Below are 14185 nucleotides of genomic sequence, written 5' to 3' on the forward strand. Positions count from 1 at the left end.
GTGTGTGTGTGTGTGTGTGTATGCCTTTGCAACAAGTATTACTTTTGGAATCAGAATAAAACTTCATAATAGATATACAGCAAATATCATACTCCACATTTTCATTCCAACGTGACCTCAAATTGTGCGTGTACCAGTGAATGTATATCTTAGCTGCTTTATCAAAACATAAATACATTCGAATACAAAATTTTATTGTCAACGACTAATAGGTTGCTACTACTAGATTTTATTATACAACAAGAGAACAAGAGAGTGGCACTGTTTTCTTCACGATTTTTTCATGTTTTGATATTTGGGCTTTTAGCCTGGAACAGTTCAAGTGTTTTTGAATATTTTCATTAAAAATATTCTATTATAGGTGTGATTATATTAGTTGGTGAATTTGGAAATGTAAAATAATACCCTAAATTTCTATTACGTTCATATGTGAGTGCACATTATAAAAATTTTTGTATTATAGTTTGAAATGTAATATATGACAGTAAAGCATTAAGAATAAGAAAATTGTTTGAAATAATAAAAGACTCGGTAGTAGATTAGTTTATCAGATGACAGTCGTAAAATGAATACAAAACAATATATTATTAGTATTAGTTATTGTTATTAATATTTCAATTGAATGTATTTATATATTCCCAACTTACAAAATACAGGATGTAAGTATGCTTGAGCGCTTTGACTGCTTCCTCTTTGATATTTTTCAAATATACACATTATTAATTCTTGAATTTTGTTTAGTGCTTTTTGACAATATGATTCAAATAAGTTCAGTGGTGTCAATAAACAAATCTAATTTGGTATGAATGAAGAGTCATATTTGGTTGAGCAGGAGAGTATTTAGGTTTACCTTCTACTTCAGGGTTACGTTGACTGCTTAATGATGTAGGTTCGGTTTATTAAAATCCAGTTGAGTCACAGTCTGGTTAAAATTGTCAAATATTATTTTTCTAGTAATTTTCCTTTCGATATGTTCATAATTTCAATGAAATAACCGTAGTTTTCAGACTTTTACAAAAGCCTTCATTTTAAATTTTTATTTTAACAGTACGATTTGCCGAAAAGGTCTAACGTACACACACCAATACAGGCATGAAAATATGTAATGTGCAAATTCAATTATTATTTGTACTATTACTTTGTAATATTACTCGGTATGACTGTGAATTAACTGTATCAAATTAGATAGGATTATATTCTTATTGTTTATGTTTTACAGATCGTTAAATATCAAATAAATATGTCATATACTTACCTTGATCTATTCTATGTGTTGAAAAAGAAGAGTTTGTTCTGACAAGATGCACACGGAAATTTATAAAAAACATCTAACCTACACGTCAGCCAATATGTCGTATTACTATAAATAAATTGTGGGTTAGACGGTTGTTGAAAAACATCGTTTAACAAAAATTTTTTTAAAAACTGCTGAAGACAAGTACTGATCTTCAGGTATTAATGATTTTATGCTATTTTGAGGATGTCTCATCAGTTAACAATAAAATTCCAAATAAGTATATTGTCAATCCGATAAAACAATTTTTGTATATTTGTAATTTATACCATATTCATTTATTGGTGATCAGGAATGAATTTGAAGGTTAATGTAGAGTAGGTGATAACATATAAGTCATATCAAACTGAGTTTAGCGTAACTATTATGAACGCCTTGCAATTTAAAAGTCCCACTTACCATAGGCATGACAATGATAGGTGGAGAACGTGCTCCTTTGGAAGAATAAAACTGCAACATACATTCGGTATTTGCTTTGATATTTTTACAGAGGGAAAGCAAAGTCTGAATATCGTGGGAATGCAGCTGCAGCGGATTGGAATCGTATTAATAGGATCATCATTTATCAAGGCGAGTAATATCAATTGATAGTTATTTGTATACCAAGAACTGAAAGTGCTACTTTGTTGGACGAGTCTGAAAATTGCGAGACGAGCGAAGCGAGTCCAACAAAGACGCATAAGATCCAAATTTTTTTCAATTATACTGAGGATAAAAAAAAATAATTATGAATTAGTAATATTTTATTTATAATTTTTATATGACACTACTTCATAAAGCGCTCGTACTGTGTTTCGTACCTTACACCAGATTTATCCGGCAACGAATTAAGAACGGCCGCATTGCTTTGTTCAGTGAGATCAGGTGGCGTGGATTGCAGTAACTCTTCATTGCTGTTGTTTTCTTTTTCATCATCATTCATTGTTATTCATTAATTTAGACTAAACTTTGGATAAAACAAATAATTTCAGAAAATTCAAAATTTAAAAAAATGCAAAATCATCAAAGTGATACTGTCAACTGTTAATATTTAAGTAGCTAGAGTCACATCTAAGAAGTTGAAGTTTTCTACTCCAGATCGTGTTTTGCAGTACAGAACTGTCACTTCCACTACACTACCCAAAACGAAACTTTTGGTATGCAAATGAATACAGAACGAACAACTTTCAGATGGCGTCGTCTAAAAAAGCAATTTAACACTTGGTCTGGGAGATCACCCAATACTAAATCAAGAGGATAAGTGAGGTATATTGCAGAAACTCGAAAATTTCAATCTATTAATAACGAATACCTCAAAGACAAAATCAATCAACTCACATTCACGGTTGAAAAATTGCGATAGTGGTAAAAATTTAAATATTAATTGATTATTATAGACAAAAAATCTAATTATTATTTTGTGAATGTCGTTAATTATGTCTATTTTCTATTTGGATCTAATAATCGTCAATTTCATAACAACTATTCCAACAAGCAATGAGAATATTTGCTTTTGTTTTTGTAATCAATTAGTAGGTTAAACAATAAAAGTAATGCATACGAGAGCGTTGCGTGTATAGCAAAGAATTATTGTCGTATCCCTTTGGTTTGGATTAGCTTAAGAGTTTGCAAGATGGCTGAGAACATGTTGAATAGATTCAAGTTCGGGTCGACCTTCCACGTCAAAAAGGAATAAAAATGTCCAAAAAGTTTGATCTACCATAGGCTGACTATTCGTGTGATTGCTGAATATATAGAAATTGACTTATGTGACTAAAAATGGTTTGTGTAATATTACACACGATGCTGCTCGCCATTTCTGTTATTTGAAGTTGGCTTGACAGCGCTACAAGAGATCTCCATAGCGCAGCATTAGTGAGAAGAACTCCAATTATTCAGTTCCAATACGAGAACAAAATTGGAATATACATTTTTAAAAATATTCTAAAATATGTTCGGCTACTTATACTGAGACAAATAATTGAATAAAAAGCCCTGTATATTTTTACGTATTTACACTTTATTCTTGTTTCTCAATTTAATGGTATTGCAATTTTATATTGCGTAGTTTGAAATAAATGTTCAGTTTTATATTGTTATTGAAGCGAATTCGTTATTCTGCACGTTTCAGCAGTTCGAACTTTCCTACAGTCCATTGTTATTAAAATTTATAGATGTATGAAAAATTTTCGTTCTTAGATATACGGCAATATGTTAATTTCAGGTTCAATATTGATGGGATGAAATGATATATGAAATTTTATAGTGTTAACCTCCACAGCTTTTTCGAAAATTTTGTCGCTTATTGGGAATTATACGATAGAACTTCACTAAAATTACTGAAAGGATGAATGTATCTATAATTTCTATTTAACCATTCATCAAAATATTCCTTTGGTTATTCGTTAGACAAAGTGAATATCACATGTCGACGCCCTAGTTCACTATAATATACTAGGAACTTGACCAAATTACTTTATAGATAATGTATCGGTAGAAAAGCTAATTAAGTTGGCCACTATGATCAATTTGATGTTGTAGGAAAGATAGAACACTTCCAACTTGGAAAGATTTGAATCAGATGAATACAACTCAATTTATAAGCTTCAAAAGAAATGTATTATGGGATGTAAGTTGCCAAACGCTTTAGTAGAGCCACGTTATGAAAATAACAGGGTGGTTCGCCGAGTCTAGAACACGAATCTCAACTAGTACAAGGAACCCTCAGAAAAGCTAAAGAAATGATAGGCTGATGAAGTGGGCCGTGATCCTTGCAGACGACACGTTGAAAGAATGGTATAAGATAGAATCAATCAATCAAGGCAAAGTTTTCCATGTCTAAAGTAGCCTTTTCCTAGCTCTGTGGCCTATTCAACGTCTCTTTGGCATTTTCGTACATCCTTAGATGTTGGAGATGCTCAAAAACGATTCTTACTCGAATACCAGCATAAATTCCGAAATTCCAATTCGGACTCAAGCCTAAATACTCTAGTCACAACGTCATCACTACACCGCCTATGTTTTCAAGGATGCCAAGAAAACTTTCGATTAGTTCTAGGTTGCTAGACTTGCTAGAAAGTTTCTGACCATTCGATTATTATATCCGATGATAAAATTGATATATTCTTATATCACTAATCGTTCCTTACATTAAAAAGTCGGTTATTACTTATCTCAACTATTCACCCTCATATCCCACAATGAACCTGCCTACCCCTTTCTATACATCATCATTCATATTCATGATATTCCAGCTCTTCGTCTGGATAGAATGTGGAGAAGAGAGGGTCTCATCAAGGAACTCGGACGAAAATTGAGATGAAACGTCCTATAATCGTTTGATCAAACTATTGCTGCAACTTATTCAACCATCCTCAGGTAATGCCAATACAACAGCTGTTTCAGTTCCAATAATATCCTTTATGGCGATATTTACATAACTCCCATTTCGAGCCATCCAAACCACCTACAAGCCAGATACCTGATTTGCACTATCGAATCAAACAATTTCATTATTAAAAACACTCTTCTCGCAACCTGCATTCCTACGAGACGGCCTCATTCCTTAGAGCCTACGAGGAAACCTCCCTATCTCTGCTTGCGACAGCGTACAAAGATCTCCCAGAAAACTATCCTGCTCCCTTGACAATTCCATTAGAAGAAACCTATATTTATGAATTTTTTCCGATGCGTTGGATAGAAACACAACTTTTATAAATTTTCACCTACAATTTCATTCTAAATGTGGATACATCAGTTTATATCAGTTGTAAATACGAAATACATTACTTGCTAAACAAATTATATAAACGCAATATAAACGATAGAAACAAGTTACTTTTTTCCAAAATATTTTTCAACATAGTCTCCTTCAGGTATATACAATTATTGCTTTAACCCTTTTAACCCTTCCAAATTTTAGTTGCCAGCTTTCTCCTCAAAATAGACGTTTCTATATGCGATCACGTTTCCGTCTGTTGAAAATGTCTTGAAGAAAATACCTATATCATTGTTTTTATTTTTAAATTCTATAACAAGAATCGAGAACTTTTATTCAAGAAATAATTTCAATCGCTTAATATATTTCAACTTCCTCATTAAGATAAGACAAGAAACGTGGACATTTATTAAATATTAGATACTTATTCTAAAATTGTATAATCAGAAATAAATTGTTGTATTTTTCTATTTTGTTTTTTTGTTGTTAATGTAAGTTCTAATATAGAAGCGGATAAATAATATAACCATAAAAATATTGTTGAAAATCCATAAGTAGGCTACAAATGTATCTACCTTACCAACACAATTTGGTTTCAAAAGTGTTATGATGAAATATATCCACATAATATTCAGTTGAACCTAAAACAAATAAAAATTTTGTTAGATGTGAGGAAGAGTTTCCCGAGTGTAACCACGTCAAGATTTCTAATTATTTCCCAAACGATAAATTCGAAATATTCGAAAGCTTGGAATATATTTAAGTTAGTACACTTTGGTGCCACAATTCTTCTACGAAAACGCTTATATTCTTTGTATTGGAATTGAGTTTTTGCCAGGTAGATTATGAGCGTTTCCGTAGTGGAAATGTGACAAAATTAAACACCAACTCTAATATATTCCGAGCTTTCAAATACTTATCTATTCATTGTCTGAAAAATAATTAGCTAAGCATTGCGGCGTTTTAAATTTGGTTATTTTTTTAAAAAACATACATGGTATCTGATTTTATCATTTGCTAGATTGTCGTGACTTTAAAATGTATTTTCGTAATACATTATTATAAAGTACATACTTTGGAAACTTTGGAAGCATACTTTGGCGCACAATTGAAGAAAAAAGATCTCAACTTTTCGACCATTTCTTGCTACGACGAACAATCGAGTAATATGATAGGTATTGATCAAAATGACCTTCCATGTACTTTTTATAATCAACAGCACATTTCTCTCAATTAGTTCTTTTGTCTCCCAGTCGATATTATGGCTTTCGATAATGTCATCTGAACAATCAGATGAGATCATTTATGGTTGTCAGCCTTGTATTATTATGTTCACTCATTGATATTTTACAATATTTTGAACAACTAGGGGCCTTTGTTTGTTTAAAGATTGTCACAAAATGTTGAAAAAGCAATTATACTTCTACTAAGAAACCATGGTGTTTTCAGCTGTTTTCAAATGATTTAATAAGTCTACACCGTGAATTTTGTCAATAAAAAAATATTCAGCTTAGTTTTATTTGTCAATACGACAATATACACTATATATTTAATGACTTACTATTTGTATTAAAGTGATGTTTTTCTTCAATATTAAGCTTTTTTTCCATTCGGGATCTAGAGACGTCAGGAGGTAATAGACAAACATAACTGTATGAACGAAACTATTCAGAAAAGCAATAATGAGAACAGAATCTCCCCAATAGTATCTATTTCCGCACCAGGCTCCAAACAATATCATACTATGATGGTATAAATGTAGAAAACTTATCTGCCTGTAGCTTTTTCTAAGTACAAAAAACACCTGAAAAATAAATTGAAAAATAAATATAATGAGATAAATTATTTTTTAATAATTTATATTGAAATTTATGAGTAAGGTTGGAATGTACAGGGTGGTCCCTTAAGAGAACAGGTCCATTGGGGCTTTCTACAAAATATTTTGCCGAATTTGCTTCCCAATGAGAACGTTTTTATCCAAGCGACATATTTTCAGCATGATGGGGCATCCCCTATTTTATGCTGGAAGAGAGACAACATCTAATTGATGTCTAAGGCAACAGGTGCACAAGACGTGAAGGTCCTATTTCATAGCCTTCTAGATCCCCCGATTTCAATTTCGTTGATTTTCATATTTGGGGACGATTAGAGTAACTAGTTTACACGTTAATATCAATAGCCGAATACAATTAATTGCTAGAATTATATTTTTTTGTAATACTATTAGTTATTATCGTTATTATTATTAGTTGCTGTTTTAAAATTTTGGTTGAAATATTGGAAATTTTTCAATCAATACTTTATTATCAGATATGTCATTATGGTTGTTATTTATTATCTGATACGTCATGGTTTTCTATGTTTAATCGTTCCCTAGAAAATGAATAAAATGCGACAACATTGTCCCATGTGTCGTTTTTATTGGTTATTCATGTACTTTGAAAATCATTTATTGCATTTAGAAAATATTGTACACAGTACAATATTAAGTAGTAATGATACTAGTCGAATCCTTGATAGTAATATACTGTATTAACATAAAACTTTAAAAATCCAATGAGCTCTGGCAACAATATAGCCAATTGAAATTTAAGGTCAATTTCACAAATCACCCCCTAAATTAATAAAGGAGTTGACACTACATATCGTAGATACCTTCTCCTCTCTTCATAATGATATACTATCTATTTGGAAAGTATGTATTCAGGACAATAAGAAGTAGAAATGATAGGCGACAAAATACGTATTGTGGATAATATGTAATTAAAAAAAAGTATTAGCTGTACTGAAACGTTCCTAAAAAGTGTTTTTAGGTATATTCGAATTAGAAATGATGAGAGAGCAGTTTCACCTAATATAAGGAGTAGCTTCTTTCACTAAGCTGGGATTTTTGGCAATGATATTCCTACTGAACACACTATATACACTACCACTTTACTCTTTACCCTTACAATTACACTGTCTATCGCGCGTTTCGATAACCAAATTAGCTAGCTAAAAGTTTTAAAATATGTATATTTGATTCATTATCTAATTTCTCTGTTGTGAATAGACTGTCTTTTTTCAAAATAATATTTTTTGTTGTTTCTAGATTTTTACTAGTAATTTCAATTGCTTCTTCCCATGCTATTATACAGTATCTCAATGAAGATTCTGCTCATGATTTACAAAGTATAAGTAGATTCTTTTGTTAAAGAATATCCATAAGAACATAAAACATATGCATTGAGGCTCTCAGTCTATTACTGACATGAATATGTTCTGACCAATGTAGACATTGGTGAAGTATCATGTATTATGCTGGACACTATTTATTGATCAGCAATTACAGTCTACTCTTTAAGAAACATCAGTATGGAATGTTATGTCAAAGTTGTTGGCTTCTTTAAAAATAGTTGAGCCAAAATTGTTGCATTTTGTTTTTGATACTTCCAATTATTATCAAGTCATATACTAATCTGTCGCAGTATTGTTTCCATATGAGTTTATGACTTGTCCAGCTTTACCAGTGAGAATATTAGTTGTATCGTCCTCGTAGAACATAATTTCACCAGGAAAGTTCGAAATTCATCTTATTCAGATCAATGAGAAACATAATAGGACCTAATATTGTTCGTTGTGGACCACCTGTCTTTAATATGTAGCTGGAGCTTTTTATTGTTTGAGTTTCGTAAAAAACCGTATTATAACATTACCCTACTATTCACAACATTCTAAAAAAAATTTGCTATATCTTTACAGATTTATTTGTGTATTAGAATAATATTTTGTTATATCTGCAAAATATTTCATCAAGTTTTTATTGATCTGGTGCAAATTCATTTCTATTCGATTCATAAGTAGTAGAAATGAAACTTTTGATAATTGTAAATTCTGCTGTATCAAAAAAAAAATGTATATACTATAAGCAACTTTTTGAAGCTTTTGATCTGAGATTTAGTCCCAATATATCTCTAAAAGAAAAAAAAATTGATTATTCCCTTGATAAATATAAAAGTTCATACCATTATAAAAATTATTATTGTGCTCCTCCTACAACTATTGGAGAGTAAGTGCTTAGCTTTCCCAGAGCATTGACAGAACACACTCGTTGCAAAATAGAAAATGAGTTGACTTTAAAAATAAATTAGAATTAGAAGGTTGGTGGGATTTTTGTTCGCTGGAATGTCTACTTCTTGTTGGTGTTAAAAAATATTATCATCACCATGGTAAATTTCCTGAGATAAGGCAAAACATGAGACAAATTTTTTTTTAATCGTTTTGTACAATTTTTAGTTATTCATTAGATTTTTTCATTCTCATTACACGGAAAATGTAAGATTCCATGTTAAATAGAAATACCTGCGAATTTTACCTTGAAGATGGTACTATTTTTTCACAGAGAGAAAGGTAAAGAAGAGGATTTTCGGAGAAGTGCGGGAGCAAAATGAATAGAGGAGAAGAACAAACGCAGGGATCAAAGCACTGAATGGACAAGCTGAGATGGGATATGTTGTTAGAGCAAATAGATTGCGTTGGATGAGGCACATAGCCAGAATGGACGATAGTTGGGTGAAAAGATCCTTGTTAAGGGGAGAAAGAGCGAAAAGAAAAAGAGGGCGTCCACCGAAAAAAAAGGATAGAAGCCTGTAGAGAAGATTTAGAGAGAATAAGAATAGAGAATTGGCGTAAAGCAGCCATGAACAAAAATAGATGGAGTAAAGCAGTAGAACAACTTCAAGTCTTATGCCTATAAGTCCTGTTGACCTGTTATGTATAATATATTGAAGGCTTTCACCAAGTATTGAAGTAAGGGTTGACTGAGAATGTTATTGTTTGTCAAATCTTACAAATATAAACATTAAGTCTTTGTTTCTGAAAGAAAACGAACGACGTGAAATAATTGCAAAGTCTTATGATGAAAATCGAAATTTGAAGAAATCGTTTACGGGTAATCACTTGGGAATGGGATTAGCCAGGAAAACAATTCACTATATCTGTTGGCGTGTTGAAACAGGTACTTTTTACTTACTTACAATTTGAGGAAAGTTAGAATCAGGGAGAAAAATGAAAAAAAAATACCAAGAAGAAGAGCTTTGGTTTAGGTGGCACACGAAAAACTGGTAGTCAGTTTGCGGAAATTGGGCAGAAAATTCAAAATCGTTAAGAAATGTGCGAGCAAAATTCTAAAAGAACAGAGTGTAGTTCAACAATAAAAAAAATCGGCACTCAAATATTCTGACAAGCAATGAAGGCAACAAAAATCGAAACTTAGAAGTTTCAATGACAATGAGTACTCGCTCGTTCAAGGTTTGGGAATCATTATAGGCGACGAGTTAACCGGCGATTAATAAGACTCATTATGGTCGGAAACCCGACCCGACCGAAAGTAAGTATCTTTCAAAAGACACAAAAAGTTCCAATCGAAAATATTGGTATGGTTGGCGATATCTTTTAGTTGTTATTCTTCAGTTGTTGCAAATTTTACAACTGCCAAAATATAAAAAAAAGTGCGTTAAATCTGAATTATCGCAGTTCATAGAGAAAAAGTAACCTAAACGGAATTATGTGTTTTATCAGATAAGTTTCCTTATCAGAATATGCAAAGAACATTGTTAGACCTTTGGTGAGTTGAATATTTCGTTTATTGAGAAGTCTAAGAATTGACGAAATTCTGATAGTTTGGAAGCAACTTCACATAAAATATTTATTTATTATAATTTGAAGCAATATTTATAAAACAAAAATTAGGAAAGCGAGCCGACTTAGTGCCGAACCAGTTATATAAAATGTATGTAATTATATTTTAGTAATTATTCCTTCATAGAGTGAAGTGCAAATAATTAATTTTAAAGAAATAATTTGTACGAATTTTTTATTTGATATGAGTAATTGTCTAAAAATCATAAGAGAAACACCAAATCTGAGAAAAAGGAACAAATACAATGAGAAAATGACAAGATACTGAGATACTGTTTGAAATTGGAACTAGGAAATAGCAGTTTTGATATAAAATGTACAAGTAAGAAAGCACCGCAAATATCAGATAAGTGTAAATGGACAGAGGAATAACACAATGGACCAAGCTAATTATTATTTATTCTTTCGGACAAGATAGTCAAGAGCATAAAAACATCAGAAAACAACGTTTTTATATAGAGAAATAGAGCCTGTGGAAATAAATATTGAATAAAATAATTTTAAAATTGAAAACAGTAGACAAAAATATGGATGACAAGGCAAGTGACAAAAAAATATCTACCATAATTAGATCAATCAATACTGGAACAGAAAAGTATAGGATATGATTGTAGAAATGAGACTATAGTATCAATCATAAGATGAGCTAAAAATGTGAAGATACAAAAGAGAAACTGGGAGTGGGAAGAGGAAATGGAAAAACGGCAATAAATGGACAGTGGAATAAATGAATGTAGCGGCATCTACTGAATTATTCTTTTCCGTGAAATCTATTTGTTTTTGGGTCAAGTATAGTCCAATGTTATGTTTGTGACCGGTAATAAATTATTTATATCAAGGTGGATTCGTTAATTTTTTCTCTATTATAACAAAATTGCAAAAATACTTACGGTTTCAACGCAGTCTAACATTTTAAGGTAGAAATATTCTCTTTTCAACTTTGAAAATACTTTATCTTCGGTAGTTTGGATACATATCACATCTGGAGATCCTAGATACACTATAATGGTCTAAAAAATATTGATAATGATGAATAAACATTCAACAAAGTCGACATTCTCACGAACCGTTACTCTCGAAACGATTCTTATAAGAGCATTTTTCTATACCCCAGTAAGTTCAATAGAATGCCTTTGTGAGTTGTAGCCTAGACTAAAACTACGGTTTTATTATTGTCAATCATCATGACATATAAAAGGCTTTTGACAGGGTTTGGCATGCCAACCTTCTTGATTCATTAAAAGTATAATTTCTCGTCGTTACATAACAACAGTCTTAGTAGATTTTTCCAAGACCGAACCATCGAATTCGCTATCGATGACCATATCTCAGAAAGGTTTGAAGTCAACGCTAGTATTTTCAGTGATACATCTTGTCCTGTACATCAACGAACTAGTCGAGAAAACTACAAACCTGATCTACAGTATAGCCGAAAATAGCACACCATAAATTCTGATCTCAGAAAGATTCTGGTGTGGTGTGGAAGCAGTCTGATTAAATTCAATGCGGCAAAGACTCAGGCTGCTATTTATCACCATCGCCGCAAATTCTCTTGTTGGGTGTTGAGGTTCGAAGCAAAATGTCCTGGCAAAGTCACGTGGTCGAATTATCTAAGGCAGCTTAACAAAAATATTTCAATACTAAAGTGCTATATACCGCGCAACAGATTCTAGTCTTTTACAAGGCCCAGATTAGTAGTAGTAATCCTCGTACATTTGGTGCTCGGTTCCCAAGCATACCAAGGCTACCCAGATATTACTCCGGCAGATGCTCTTCTGAGCCGTCCAACATAATCCCACATAGAGCATTTGCAAAAAATACTTGACAGGCTGACGTGTCTTATGAGTACTGAGTTCATCTGAAGAAGCCCAGAACGTCAATTTATCGGGACTACTTTCTTTGGAGAAGTGCACGTCTTTCCCGATTACTTTAACCTTCAGAATTTCTAGATCAATATCCATAGGCATCTTCATACTGTAGATACCACTCGAACTTCTCGAGTTTAATGGTATTCACCCTTTTATGCTTGATTTTCGGTAGGTACCACTCGAACTACTCGAGTTTAATGGTATTCACCCTCTTGTGTTTTATTCTTAGATAAAAAAAAGGATGGAGTCGATTGCTTCAATAGTTTGTCAACTACCATAATGAAGCACTTTGCTGCTTGTCTAATAGTTGCTTCTTAGATTCAATGAGAATTCTACTACTACTACTACTACTATTCTAACAACGCAAACCAGGTTTTTTTCTGAAAATGCATCATTCCTCTACCTTGATAAATTAAACGTGAAGTATTTATCGCCTCAATGCTAAAAAATACTCTGGTCATTGATAATAACATCCGTCTAGAAAATTATACGAAGTTTTTGAAGGGTTCTTAAAAAGCAGTCCAAAGGCGATCGAACCAAAAAAACAAGAATTTTACACCGAAAGAACTGTATAATTTTTTCAAAAGAGCACCAGCATCGCACTATTAATTAATAAAATGGTGGCTACATAATTTGAAAAAATGAAATAAATAAGTTAGCTGTTATGATTAAAGAAATGGGTGGTATGTTTTCAAAATTTGCGTGAGCGGGTGTAATGACATTACAAATGTGTATAGATTAGGAGAATTGAAATTAACCACAGCTGCTGAAATTTGTATTCACGACAATACAAATAACAAATTAGAACAAAGAAAAAAATTGTGACAGCCATTAACTAAGAATATTTATATCATCCAAAGTGTTAACAATATTACAAGTACAACTGCTGCAGGAAGTACTACTTATAATATAGCTGGTAAAAAAGTTTTATCTGTTACTTTAATAACTGCAATTGTTGTGATTATCATTGACAAAAATTGTTTTTCTTTTGATAACTGCAGAAAAAGTTTAACTTTCCATTCACGAGTAATGGCTATTACTCCTTCATTGAATAATGAAGATACTATTACATTCAAGTGGCATTGAATTAACATAAACTTGACTTGAAATGCATACACTCTAATAATTATGAACAGCGTAAAATAGAAATATGTAAATACGTGGAATAATCGTGTAATGTTCACATTCATAACTGCCTTATTCATCATATTTTTTAATTATGTTCCATATTCAAACCAATGCGGAAGATGAATTTATTTAAAACTATTATATATAGCGACTATTGTTTTAATCAACTGATATAACTTACCTGATAAAATATGTATAAATTTAAAATGATTTGAATAGAATTGTAAAAAATTAAAACATTCCTTAAGTTGAAAGGTTGTCTGTTTTTCATCAAGGCTGGTCCAATATATTTGACAATGGCGAAGTATGCCGGTATAAATGTACATATGAAGGTGAATGTACAACAAAACAAGTCTTCATTCTTTGGATCTATAATAAAAGTAAAGAGGTTATTTTTATCGAATAATGGATGCAACTACTTACGACTAGGCACAAGCTGAAATAAACGAAAATAAAAGTATCTATTGATAAAATTATCATAAAATGGACGACGTTAGGTTTATAAATTCAAAAGTGTGA

General features: G+C 31.7%; 2 protein-coding genes across 5 annotated transcripts in view; one reads left to right on the forward strand and one right to left on the reverse strand.

Annotated features, from left to right (window-relative positions):
* LOC130451610 (protein couch potato) overlaps positions 1–14185 on the forward strand; it is an 889684-nt gene that overhangs the window by 141906 nt on the left and 733593 nt on the right. The gene's annotated exons all lie outside the window — the stretch shown is intronic.
* Positions 2031–14185, reverse strand: part of LOC130451572 (elongation of very long chain fatty acids protein 7-like) — an 82818-nt gene continuing 70663 nt past the window's right edge. For all 4 annotated transcript variants that reach the window (XM_056790674.1, XM_056790698.1, XM_056790688.1 and 1 more), the window contains 4 exons: positions 13848–14035; positions 11561–11680; positions 6553–6795; positions 2031–5632 (listed from right to left, as the gene is read on the reverse strand). In XM_056790674.1, the coding sequence (XP_056646652.1) occupies positions 5459–5632; positions 6553–6795; positions 11561–11680; positions 13848–14035 (725 nt within the window). In that variant the 3' untranslated portion in view covers positions 2031–5458. The remainder of the gene's footprint in view (positions 5633–6552; positions 6796–11560; positions 11681–13847; positions 14036–14185) is intronic.

Source organism: Diorhabda sublineata, chromosome 1 (assembly GCF_026230105.1).
Source record: "Diorhabda sublineata isolate icDioSubl1.1 chromosome 1, icDioSubl1.1, whole genome shotgun sequence".
Classification (NCBI taxonomy): domain Eukaryota; kingdom Metazoa; phylum Arthropoda; class Insecta; order Coleoptera; family Chrysomelidae; genus Diorhabda; species Diorhabda sublineata.